Raw genomic sequence first — 14,065 nt, forward strand, 5'->3', positions numbered from 1 at the left:
CTATCAATGCTCTTGCCGCCCAGGGTTCCTGGGCACAGGTACAAAGTGTACTGACACCAACGAATGTGCCACCAATAACATTTGCCCAGCAAATGCTGCATGTGTCAACACGGCAGGTTCATTCTTCTGTGACTGTGGTCCAGGCTACAGCTACAGCTTTAGTCAAACCCAGTGTATGGATGTGGATGAATGTGCCACAGGACATTGCAGTGCTTACGCCTCTTGTGAAAACTTACCTGGTTCATTCATCTGCGCATGTGTAGCTGGTTTCGAAGGTGATGGGTTAATATGCGAGGATGTGAATGAGTGCGCAATAGAAAAGCGGTGCCATGTTAATGCACACTGTATTAATGTACCAGGGAAATACAACTGCAGCTGTATGGTGGGATACACAGGGGATGGTGTATCGCAGTGCACAGATGTGAACGAGTGTCTTGTTGATAACGGTGGCTGCAGAAACAGAGCAACATGTGTCAACAGTAAGGGGTCTTTCTCTTGCGTTTGCCCCTCAGGCTTTCTTCTAGTCAATCGTACCACCTGCCAGGACATAGATGAATGCCAGCTACCTGAAAAGGCTTGTGGCATCAATGAGCAGTGCTCAAACATGGAAGGGTCATATTCATGCCAGTGTAAAACAGGCTTCAGTCGAATCACTGACGATTTAGACTGCTTTGATATTGATGAATGTGAACAGCAGAAACCTTGTCACCAGAATGCGACATGCTTGAATTTAGCAGGCTCCTTTTCATGCACCTGCAATCATGGGTTCTCAGGAAATGGCATTACATGTGAGGATATAAATGAATGTTCAATTGTGGGTATGTGCCATCTACATGCCACCTGCTACAATTATCCTGGTGACTTCTTGTGCATATGTCACCAGGGCTTTACAGGAGATGGTTCTACCTGTACAGATGTGGATGAATGTGCCCTTTCAAATAATACTTGCCCAGACATCTCTGTATGTGTCAATTCCCCTGGAGCGTATGTCTGTTCTTGTCTGAATGGCACAGTAGCATACAACAACACTTGTGTTCTCCCTAGTCGTGAATGTGATCCTGCCTGCCATCCACATGGACTGTGTCATCCTTCACCTTCAGAGCATCAGTGTGTGTGTGATGTGGGATTCAAAGGGGATGGACTCACTTGCTCAGACATCGATGAATGTGAAGAGAATGTGTGCCCAAAGGAAGAGACACAATGTGTCAATAACCCAGGATCCTTTGATTGCATTTGCAAAGTGGGTTACACTCTTAGCGGAACAGAATGCATAGGTATGCGCAATACACATGCATTTATAAAACCACATTTATATTTACATAAGCCAAGTTCCTGGGTTCAGTTAGCCAGGGAATCGTAGTATTCTTTCAATCTTTTCTTCTCGCATTCCTCTTTTCCCAACCTTTCAGATGTGGATGAATGTGAATCTGGAGTCAATAACTGCAGCAAGTTTGCACAGTGTGCCAACACAATCGGCAGTCACCTGTGTTCCTGTCTCAACGGCTTCACTGGTGATGGAAAAAACTGCTCTGGTAAGTATTTATTCCATTTCAAAATTAATTTTTGCACCTCTTTGCTTGCTTGAAGACTCTCTTCTCAGTCTTTTAGGGATTTTTTTCCTGACCCTGTCCCATTTTGGATGACTTATAGACATTAATGAGTGCCAATCCCAAAATGGAGGATGCCACCCAGCTGCCAGCTGCACTAACTCTCCTGGCTCCTACAAGTGTACCTGTCCCTTTGGCATGACCGGGTCTGGGTTTGATTGCCACGATGTGGACGAGTGTAATGAAAACTCAACTTTGCCTCATAACTGCAGCAGTCTTTCCATGTGCAACAACACAGAGGGATCTTACATTTGCAAGTGCAAGGAGGGATACCAAGGAGATGGGTTTACTTGTGAGGATGTGGATGAGTGCTTGCCACCCTCAATCTGTGGGAACAACATGACCTGCCAAAACTTTCCTGGAACATATACATGCACATGCACCCTTGGTCTAGTCTATGGTTTGGGTACCTGTGTGAATGAGAAGGACTGTAAGAATGTAACCAATGCATGCAACACCCATGCTGAGTGCAAAAACATCCGTGGGTCAAACTATTGCTTCTGCATTGAAGGGTTTCTTGGGAATGGTAGGGACTGTAAGGATATAGATGAATGTAAACAAACAGGGGCTTGCCCAGAGTTGTCCCACTGTTTCAATACAGCAGGGTCCTTTCATTGTGACTGCTGGGGAGGTTACCATTACAACGGGACACGCTGTGAAGACATAAATGAGTGCAGTGTAGGAAACTTTACTTGCCCAGACAACAGCACCTGCCACAATAAAGAGGGAGGGTATAATTGTTCATGCAACAGTGGTTTCCTTTACTCAAACAACTCTCTGTGTTTGGATGTTGATGAATGTGCCACAGGGAAAGCAGAGTGCCCAAATGCCTCCAACTGCCAAAACACAGCAGGATGGTATTTCTGTGAATGTTGGGATGGGTATGCAGGCAATCAGACAGTCTGTGAGGATGTTGATGAATGCCTGAACAATTCTACATGTTCAGACCACAGTGTCTGTGTCAACACTGAAGGTTCATTTCTGTGCCTTTGTGATCATGGATTCTCCTCTAATGGTACCAGTAGTACCCGATGTGAGGATATAGATGAGTGCTCACACCCAGAGTTTGGCCCACTCTGCACTCATGGGACTTGCATTAACACAGCTGGCTCATTTTACTGTGCTTGTCACAAAGGATTCTGGAGCAGTCACACTAGCTGTCTTGACATAGATGAGTGTGAAAAGAATGAATCCATATGTCAACCTCACTCTACATGTGTCAATATCCCTGGGTCTTATGAATGTAACTGCAACTTGGGTTACGTTCTTAACAGAACCGAGTGTCAAGACATTGATGAATGCCTAGCAAATAACAGTCCCTGCACTGCCAACGCGGTATGTGTAAATACAGCAGGGTCTTTCCAGTGTCCATGCGCAACCGGTTACGAAGCTCAGGGCCGAAGATGTACAGATATAAATGAATGCATTTTGAACAGAATTTGCCGTCCCGATCAGGTATGCATCAATAAACCTGGATCGTACCAGTGCTCTTGTCCACCAGGACATCATGAGGAAAATGGTACCTGCATCGACAATAATGAATGTGCGAATAACTCTACCTGCCACCCCATGGCAAGATGCTGGAACACAGTGGGATCTTTTACATGCCAGTGTGGTTTAGGTTACACTGGAAATGGGACATACTGTAAAGACATTGATGAGTGTTCCAAATCACCCTTACGTTGCCACAAGTCAAGCCAATGCATCAATACCCCTGGATCTTATGTATGTGTATGTGCAGCAGGTCTTATTGCACTAGGGTCTCTTTGTGTAGATCTAGACGAATGCCAGTCCAATAGGGGTGGATGCCATCCTGCTGCCACATGCTACAACTCCGCAGGTGGGTTTCAGTGCCAGTGTGGCAACGGATGGGATGCCTCAACCAGAAATGGGCATGGAATGGATGGATGCATAGACCGGAATGAATGCATCTCTCCTGACGTGTGTTATGGCAACAGAATATGCACCAATTTCATAGGATCTTACAGCTGTGCCTGCTCTACAAGAGATAGCCACTGCCCACAGCTGCCGCCAATGGGTGGGGTATTATATTACAATCATGAATGCAATATTTCTATATAAAATAATACCTCTGTATTTATTTTTTCTCATTCTCTCTCTGTCTCTTTGTGTGTCTCTCTGACATTTGGCACTTTGGTGCTAAAATACTTTGGTGCAAGTAAATGATGCACACTCATATGACTTGAGATTCCTGTCATATCTTAAACTTAATGAACTTAAACTTACCTCAAACTTATTTTCCAGACAGAGAATGCCAACCTGTTATGTTGTGTTCTGGTCAACGTAATCACACAAGTTTTTTTTTTTTGACCAGATGGTGTAGTGAGCAGTGACTAAATGCCCATGATAACCAGCCAAACCTTGACCCCATGGGGTGCATTTTTATATATTTTCACAGAAAGTGACCTGTATCCATTTGGAGAGGAAGCAGGTGATGCTGGGTTGCCAAAGACAGAGGCAGATGGAAATTCTCCATACATCTCTCCTCCTGCAGGCTTTCCCTTCATGGGCAAAATATATGAGCGGCTGTTTGTAAGCATGCACAATTAACTGTTCTTGTTTTAAAAGCAATATAATGGTGAGCAGCGTAATATATCTGAAATAACCAAACTACTATACCATACATAGCTGTTATGGGAAACACAGTGGCTACTTACAGTTAGGCTTACCTCTGTTCACATTTTAAAGGTTAACAGTTTCTTGATATATGAACATTCTCAGTTTTCAGATAATGGCTTGGTGCAGTTCCAGTCGGTCAGTGAGAATGAGAAACTGTTGCTCCCTGCTCCATTCCCAGAGGGTTTCAATGGTAATAAGGGCCATCCCATGCTGGCTGCGTTCTGGGACGATGCTGACCTTACCCTTGGGGATGGAAAACTGCTATACCAGGTTAGCATTGCAATAAATAATGCAACGTTTTGTGGCTTTGCTTCTACTGTGATGTTTTTTTTTATTATTATTATTCTGTATTAATAATGTAAAAAATATTATTTTGGTAGTTGAATTTCTGTGATTTGTTGACCTGGTTATGTGGGTGCTGTACCAGTAATAAAATTACTATTTTTAAACAAATGGTGTGCATATTGAGATTAATTAATGCATATTGTAGAAATGATTTCAACATTAATTTAACATTTAACCATTTTTAAGTATCACTCAAGTAAAACTTTCCCTTTTTGTAGAAATCTAACTATTTATTTTTGTGGTAATTACCTTGAAGGAAATCTTGAACATTCTCCCTTTCTGTCCAACAGCAATACAGTCTGCTCAGTGTATCTGACATCTATGCTGAGGCAATATTTCAACGAACAGCACAAGATGTTAGCAAATTTGAGACTCAAAGAGGCAAACCCCCCTTTTCCCCAGCCTGGATACTGAAAATCACATGGGATCACGTTTTGCCTGTGTCCTATCAAAAGATCAACTTCTCTGAGGTGAGTGTTAGACACACAAAGGGAACTACAGCAACAGTAGCTATAATTAGGAATGTTTGCTACTACAAGCATCACTACTAATATTATTAATATTGCTCATCATTAGAGTTAGTGATTTGAACAAACTAAACCTAAGTATTAAACATTAGCATGTAACTGATCCTACACTCTTAAAAATAAAGGTGCTTAAAAGGTTCTTCACAGCGATGCCATAGAAGAACCATTTTTGGTTCCACAAATAATCATTCAGTCAAAGGTTCTTTAAAGAACCATCTCTTTCTTACCTTTTTATAATCTGAAGAACCTTCTTTTGCCACAAATAACCTTTTGTGAAACAGAAAGGTTCTTCAGATGTTAAAGGTTCTTTATGGAACCATTTAGACAAAAAGGTTCTTCTATGGCATCGTGAAGCACCTTTATTTTTAAGAGTGTACACCATTTGTACTGCGGACATGGACGATGAATGATACACAAATAACATGGCTTGTTGAGGAGAGGTGTGCTATTAATTTTTTAAGCAATCAGACGTATTACTTTTGCCTGGAAGATGATACAATTGGTGAAAAAAAAACATACATTTACATTAAATGACCATATCTAGGGGCAGACTCTTATGACTTATTGTGCCAATAAGAAGCCATAATATTCCCAGAACACCCAGGCAACATTCTAGCAACCAATCACATATGAATTTAAAATGACATCGCAAGGCAAATGAGGGAAGCACAGTACAGAACATAAACGTTGCATAAACAATAACATAAAAGTTATTTCAGTCTATAGTGGAAACAAAATTGTGGGTTATGGTCTCATCTTACACAATAGGAAAGCTATATCCTTTCTCTCACTAGTTCCTGATATGGGTAGTAAATTTATGGACTTGGTATAGTGTTGCTGTCCCCACCCAAACCCCCACTCTCTGTCCTAGTTTGTATTGTTAGAAAAATCCTGGGAATTGTTTTTAGCAATGACTAAGAGGCCGTTCATGCAGGATGCATTCTTGTTTTCAAAAACAGCTACACAGAATGGAATGGAACAGACCATGGGGTTCTTAAGACAGATATTTCAAAGTTAAAATACTTTTATCCTGGCAAGTAGGTCCTGTTTTAAAGGCCTTTAAATGTTTGTTTGTCTTATTATAATCATCCTAACGTCCTCCACAGACCAACACCTTCCAGTGCATTCTGACCACAGATGGTCTACGTTCATTTGCTCTGCTCCGCTACAGTGACATGAACTGGGGTCCAGGACAGAGGACCGATCATAACGCTCTTATAGGCTACACTGATGGCAAGAGCAACTTTCACAATGAGATTCCAAAGCCACCAGACAACCTGTTTGGCCCAGGAGGGCGTTATCGACCCCAGACTGCCATGGGTAACACAGGCAAACTGGGGCAGCTGGTGTATGACCTGTCAGGCTCTTCTGAAGCCAGCTCGGATCCTCAGAGGCAGTGCCAGGTATGGGCCTTCAATGAGCCAGATCCTAAAGAATGGGCATTAGGACTGGCACCATGTCCCTGCACTCGTGTTCAAGCGCAGGAGGACCTGGCTTTTAGCCTTGAGACGCTCCCATCAGAACAGATGGCACAAGCGAGGGATCTGAGAGCTCTTAGGTGGGGTGGCAGCAGGGGCCGTGTCTTTCAGTCTGTCCTGTATAACAAACAAAAGGCAGGAAAGAGATGTGTATATGATCCAGAGGGCCCCCTGCTGGCTGGATACAGTGAACGGTACTTTACTGAGGACAAGATGCAACAACATATAGGTAAAGCCATTGCAAATATAATTTCTTCTTATGAAGTTTGCAGAGGCTTTGTAAGTTGAACTTGTAATCATGTGTTACCTGATTATTGATTTGATTTTTTTCATGCTGTCTTTGTTACTAGACAAGGATCTTTTACCCTTCCAGTGGTGCTGTGTTCAGTCTTCTCTGTGTGACATTTACTTGGCAAAGAGACCACTTGACCGGTGCCAAGGGTACCGTTGGAACAGCTCTGACAGCAGTATACCTGGGAACCGGGGAGCACCAGGCATTGGTAAGAGCTCTAGACCTCGTCAACTCACTTATGCATGACTACCAGGGGTGTAAATATTTGCTCTGGAAATGATTTGATTTCATTAGGGTTCCTTACTTACGCACGCATCAAGAAATCTGAAATTTGGTCACAATTTGGTGACATCTACGATTATTTTCAAATTGTGGAGCACAGCACTTAAACTAGATTGGGGATCTGAGTTTGATGGATTAAACATCTGAAAGTATGTCAAGAATTGTACTTTGGATAAGAAATTAATATGTCAGTCATTCTTGAGAAGTGGGACAAAACAGGGTGCAAAATTGAAAAAATAAAACCTTGTACTCACACACACAGTCATTCTTGAGAAGTGGGACAAAACAGGGTGCAAAATTGAAAAAATAAAACCTTGTACTCAGACAAATGAAACTACATTTATGTATCTTACATGTACAAACTAACTAAAATATTCAACTGACGGAGGTGACACATCTGATGGAGGTGATTTGTAGTCATTTTAACTATCAAATACATTGAATCAGTCAATTACTGTATTAAAACAAACGCAACAAACAGTGAGTATGTTATTGTTTATAAAGCTTTTATTCAAGATTCATATTTAAGTATTTTGATATATCATTGGAACACAAAATCTTATGGTGGTGACATCTGACAGTGTTGACAAATTTGGCATTTCTTTCACAAAACCAATGGAGTTCATGTAGTAGCCATTTTCTTTTTTTCTGTTGATGCTAGATGCTAATGGAACCTGCTTCAGGAGAATAAAATTATCTAAATATTTCAAATAATTTCCTCAGAAATTGGAAGATGGTGTTGACATATCATGGCTGTGACAAAGGAAATATTAACATTAGGATTTAAAATATTCTAAAACTAAAAAACTTAGCAGAGCCTGTCTGACACTGATGTACTCTGCAGAGGTGAACTGTGGCAAGGGGGTCCTTTAGAGTGACAGCTGCCCCTGATATTCCCTGATTTTATTACATTTTATTGAATGTCTGACGGTGTTGACAAAAAGTGGGGACGCAACTTTAAAATCGTATGAAACATGCATGTGTCATTAAAAAACAACCTTGCTTTGATAGGAGATATTAAGTGTTGCTTTTGATAAAACAAGCTCTTTTTCATCATTAAAAAAAAAACATTTTTATCCATTTTATTGCATATGAATGATTGAACCCTTCTCTGTGGACACACTGTTTTAGATATAGTGAGAGGACATTAAGAAACACAGATTTGGTATAATAATGAGAAAATTAAACTGAAGGTGATAATGGTGTTAAATACATTCTATTATTAATCCCTCATGACATTTAAAATTGAAAATATTTTTATTTTTAAACCTAATAGCAGTTACCCTTGCTGGACCTGTTTTGTCCCATGTCTCAAGAATGACTGATGTAATACATTTTGTATTGTAGTAAATTATTATTATGGGTGCACAGATATTACATTTTAGCTGATACCAATAAGCCGATAATTATTGTCACGTTATGGCCAGTAAATGATGTATGTTACAGTACTGTAAAAAAATTTTTTTTTCAAAATTGTAAATAAAACAAAGACTATTGGAGTAGATTTTACAAGAAAGTACTATTTTAGTCTTTCTACTTCACAATTTCACATTTAATTCAGAATGTTACTTACCATTTCTTCATAATTGTTTAAGAAATTTACTAGCAATTTCTGAGTGAAATTTGTTTAAAGTAAATCCTACACTAAATGTTTTTCAGTGTATGTAGTTTACACAAAATTAAAAACAAAACCTTAAGAACTTAAATCAATCATTTTAAATACTACATGCATCACAACATTAAATAAGAGTACGAAATATAGATATTAATTTTGAGCTTTGCTAAAGATGATATTATTAAATTAATAATGTTTTTAAAGATCAACTGTGTTAGATGACAGCAAAGGTAATCTAAATGTAAATACAGGGCAAATGAGTATGCATAACTGATATGGTTCCTGTATATTGCGCATCATTATTATATATTTACGTAATCTATGCATTGCATTTTCTTTGTCAGATTCGATCACTTTTACAGCCCTTATGACTACTGCTTGATTGAAAAAAAAAAAAAGAATTGAAGCACATATTGACAAGGAAGTATCTTTAACGTGTCTCTGTTGCACTCTTTTTCATCCAGGCATGGTATACGGTAGTCTCCACTTTATTACCTTTGACGGGAGTGAGTATACCTTCAAAGGTTTGGGGGAGTACGTTATAGTCCGTCTCTCCTCCAGCACGGGATCAAACATCTTCACCCTGCAGGGACAAACAGAAGTTCTAGTGGTCAACAGGCAGCCCAAACTTGTGCCTGCTCTGGTACGATTAGCCGCCTTCTATCAGGGTGCTGGAAAGGTGAGTCTGGCATTTCAGATTAAATATAGATCTACGTGCACAATAAATGAGTGTGTCCACAATGTAAAGGTTGTAAAATGATTTCTCGAAAGGTGGAGTGGCGATGTGCTGAATCTGGGGATGGACTTAAGGTCTTGGTTAATGATGAGGCCATTCCTGTGTCTGTTGGTAAGAAGCATTTCAAGGTTTTCGCATGCTGAAACAAAGAAATAATAATGCTGCCCTTCTATTTACAACACTAATTAGAGACAAAATTCTTTATTATTACTGTTTTCCATATTTTAGAATAATAAGCAGACCTATGAAGTAACACAAATGAACATATGGCATAGCATAAGCATCCAGGGATGCATTTTAAATAGTTTTGCAGGAGTTTTCATGTTTCCTTGCTCTTGTTAAGTGCTTTTCCCTCATTATCCGACACATCTCATCCATTAAATTGTTAGTTTTGTAAAGAATTTTATATAATTCATAGAAAAACACCTTTGACTGGTTATAAATAAAACCTTAATGATAAATGTGACCCTGGAGCACAAAACCAGTCTTAAGTAGCACGGGGATATTTGTAGCAATAGCTAAAAATACATTGTATGGGTCAAAATTACAGATTTTTCTTTTATGCCAAAAATCATTAGGATATTAAGTAAAGATCATGTTCCATGAAGATATTTTGTACATTTCCTACCGTAAATATATCAAAACTTCATTTTTGATTAGTAATATGCATTGCATATAAGAACTTCATTTGGACAACTTTAAAGGCGATTTTCTCAATATTTAGATTTTTTTGCACCCTCAGATTCCAGATTTTCAAATAGTTGTATCTCAGCCAAATATTGTCCTATCCTAACAAACCTTACATCAATGGAAAGCTTATTTATTCAGCTTTCAGAAGATGTATAAATCTCAATTTTGGAAAAAAAGACACTTAAGACTGGTTTTGTGGTCCAAGGTCACAAATAAATACTTAACAGACCTAAAAGTGTAAAAGAGGCATAACTTGGCTGTGTCCGAAATTGTATACTCTCTAAGTAGGTAATCCTCCCATGTGGCCTCATGAGATAGTATCCATTTAGTGTTAATCAGATGTGCACTTCAGAATCATCTTGGCATTTCAGCAAATGTTTTATGAATACTGTGAATTCGGTCATGCTGCTCCTTTCATATGCTGTTTTATTTGCCTACTATATAGTAGGGACTTCTAAAGCAGCTCCTGTTTTAGATTTAACCGAGCGCTCTCTGCTGTTCTGACAGGAGTGGTGCATGTAAACGAGCGGGGCTTTGCAGTGCGCTGTACCACTGTGAGCCGCTGCGCAGTGGTGTACGGTGAGGGCCTGTATGTGCTCGTGTGGAGAGGCAATGCTGGGAGGCTCAGCGTTCTGGTAGAGGTCCCGCAGAGGTTCTACAACCGTACACTGGGTTTGCTGGGACACTGGAGCTCCAACAGGACCGATGACTTCCTGCTCTCCAATGGCCGTATGGTGCCTTCTCTAAACAACAATGTCCCCTCTGAACAGAGTCTGCTTCCCTTTGGACAGTCATGTGCGTGAATTCTTCAGCTGGATTCAGTAGTTGTGATAAAATGTTAAATATTGTAGAAACTGCGACTTGATAAAAATTTGTGACTGATACCTTTGTGGAAAAAGAAGTGTGCTTAATTGTATTAAAATGTGCACTGGTAGTGTAGGCTACTTCATACCTTAAAAGTATATTTTAAAAAACGGTACTTGCAGATAATAGGCTATAATATTAAAGAAATAAAGGGCCACTTAAGTTTACTTGAAATCAGACACTTTCATGACTGTTTCTTAACACACTTAGGCCTGGTTTCAGACTAAGCCAGGATTAGGCCATAGTTCAATTAGAGGACATTTAAGTCATTTTTATAAACGTGCTTTCGAAAAAAAACATTACTGGTGTCCATCTTGACACAAAACAAAGGCATTGATATATTTTAAGATCAATCAGTGCAAGTTTCTTTCAGTTGAAACAGCTCAGACTTACATTTTAGTCTGGGACTAGGCTTAAGCCTTGCCTTGTCTCTGAAACTGGGGGATAAACTCTTTGTAAAAATGTCAAATTAAAAGTTTTACTTTAAAGTACATTTTAAATCATTATGTTTGAATAATATTTAAAGAAGTACTCATTTTGATGTGTTGACTAAAGCACATGTAAAGTACTGGATTAGCCTATTAATAATAGTTAATAGCAGTTAATAGCAGGTCATTTAAATAACAGTTACATAATTTTAACTGTAGTGTTATTTGATATTGCATTCAAAGTTAAAATAGTTCAAATTTACTAAGTTGCAACTTCTTCATTGCAAATGTAGGCTATTTAAATACATGATATACAAGTAGCAAAAGAAATTACATTTTATGTTGTAGTTTACCATAAATGTTTGTCAGTACATTCAGCAGTACATTTTAACCATATTTCAAAGACAATAGAAGTAATTATGAAATTACATATAATTACAGTTGTTCCTAAGCCCTTCTTGTGGGTCAAAAAAGGCATGCTTAAGATTTATTTATTATACATTTAAACTATAATACATTTTCATTTCATTGTAAATAACGTGCAGTTGCAAGTGTCCAAAATATTACATTCCGTTTGCATTTCAGTAGGTCTATATTATTTCCTTAAAAAGTGCTCTTTTTTAAAAGTATCCTTACGTGTACTTCTTTTTCACAAGGGTATGCATTTACCATTATGGCATTCATCTATTTTTAATATTGTGTACCACGGATCAAATAGTATGGAAGAAATATGTACAGGATTCCTGTTAGAATCATAATTTGGAACCAGTCCTATAATGGAATCCTGTAAGAATCGAATAAGTTCCTACTGGATAAATCGGAACTTATGCACAATATTTTTGACTATTTCTTACTGTATTATACTGAAATAATTTGTTGCTGCTGGACAGTTTAAAGAAATCAAATATTTTATTTTAGTTTAAGGATTTTCTATGTTGAAATACTAAGAAAATTCATATTAGGATCCTTCAGAACTGTCTCTGAATTATAGGGAAAAAAAGGAATGCTGTATATATTCCTTTAAGATTTCATTATTGGTCACTGTACTTATGGTTTCTTCCTTGTCTGATTGTTTTCCACAGGGGCAGTTCCTGCTCCAGAGAGTCTTCTGTTGTCAGAGCCTCCTAGTGCTCCATTCAGTCCCGTCATGACAGAGCAACTGATGTCCTCAGTGAGCCCAGACTTGCTGGCCAGACACAGTCAGACCTGCCAGGGCAACATGCAGTGTGTGCATGACATCCTGGCCACAGGAAACACAAACCTCGGCCAGGATGTTCAGAAAGACCAGCAGCAGCTTTGGAGCCAAGCGCAAATTTACGGTTAGCAACTGACCTTCATCTAAAGCACAAAAACATATTAACCTACCTAAAAACTAAACTAAAAAATGAGGTTGGCAAGATATTTTAATGTTTTGTCTCTTATGCTCACCAAGGCTGTATTTATTTGATAAAAAATACAGTAAAAACAGTAATATTGTGAAATATTATTACTATTTATAATAACTGTTGTTTTAGTTGAATATATTTGAAAATTTGATTTATTTATGTGTTGCAATGTTGAATTTTCAGAGTCATTACTCCAGTCTTCAGTCACATAATCCTTCAGAAATCATTTGCTCAAGAAATGTTTCTTATTATTATCAATGTGCAAATAATTGTGCTGCTTAATATTTTTGTCAAAACCACTATATATATATATATATATATATATATATATATATATACATATGCATATATACATGATTATAATATCTTCATTTGTGTTTCAAAGATAAATGAATGATTTATGGGTTTGGAATGGCATAAGGGTGAGAAACTGTCGTTCCTGTTGCATGTCTTCAATCTGGCAAAGCTCTACCTCTAATATGCAGAAACAACTTTAAGTCACACATCTGTAGGCTAATTTATAAACTTTGTTTGAGTATCCAGCCTGAACACAAAAACAACACTTACTCAACCAATGGTGTGACTTTGGGCCAGGACTATTTGTTAGTCTGACCAACGGCAGATGGTGGGAGTGTTCAGGAAACCTGCTTGACAACAATCATCTATTCTCCACACAGCTTGTCTTATGTAGGTCCTATGTACAAACTCCACGTTTGAGCAATTTTCTCCATTTGCTCCATAATTGAGATGAAGAAACCTTTTTAGATATGGAATGAATGACAAACTGTCTTTCTTCTCTCTCTCTCTCTCTGCTGTGATGGAGGGAGAGTCATGAGGTCTGGTAGGCAGCCAGATGACCTCTGGACAACCTCAGCAGGCAGTGTGTGTGTGAGTGACGGATTTAATATACTGTCCTCCACTTTACTTTCACTTGTATTGCTGCCCGTATCGGCTAGTTCACTTTTTAGACACAAGTACAACTGGATAAAATGGCAAAGCTGTGTGTGTCTATTTTCCCTTTTGGAGCCATTTTTCATATATGTCCAGCCAACAGACGCTCACTGTCTGTGCCTCCTAAATGACCTTTATCGTTGTATTATTTTCCCTCCCTCTCTGTTTCTCTCTCTCATCCCCCCTTGTTTCTTTCATGCTGTGATGACCACTGTGTCTGCATTC

General features: G+C 38.8%; 1 protein-coding gene across 1 annotated transcript in view; it reads left to right on the plus strand.

Annotated features, from left to right (window-relative positions):
• The first annotated feature begins 379 nt into the window (after nt 1–379).
• LOC107699285 (mucin-like protein) overlaps nt 380–14,065 on the plus strand; it is a 21,370-nt gene continuing 7,684 nt past the window's right edge. Inside the window, exons 1-11 of the mRNA XM_016500496.1 lie at nt 380–1,274; nt 1,410–1,532; nt 4,027–4,160; nt 4,350–4,517; nt 4,883–5,062; nt 6,226–6,826; nt 6,948–7,097; nt 9,251–9,465; nt 9,558–9,633; nt 10,720–11,007; nt 12,587–12,823. Of these exons, the coding sequence (XP_016355982.1) occupies nt 380–1,274; nt 1,410–1,532; nt 4,027–4,160; nt 4,350–4,517; nt 4,883–5,062; nt 6,226–6,826; nt 6,948–7,097; nt 9,251–9,465; nt 9,558–9,633; nt 10,720–11,007; nt 12,587–12,823 (3,067 nt within the window). The remainder of the gene's footprint in view (nt 1,275–1,409; nt 1,533–4,026; nt 4,161–4,349; nt 4,518–4,882; nt 5,063–6,225; nt 6,827–6,947; nt 7,098–9,250; nt 9,466–9,557; nt 9,634–10,719; nt 11,008–12,586; nt 12,824–14,065) is intronic.

This window comes from Sinocyclocheilus anshuiensis, unplaced genomic scaffold (assembly GCF_001515605.1).
Source record: "Sinocyclocheilus anshuiensis isolate Anshui unplaced genomic scaffold, SAMN03320099.WGS_v1.1 scaffold450, whole genome shotgun sequence".
Taxonomy (NCBI): domain Eukaryota; kingdom Metazoa; phylum Chordata; class Actinopteri; order Cypriniformes; family Cyprinidae; genus Sinocyclocheilus; species Sinocyclocheilus anshuiensis.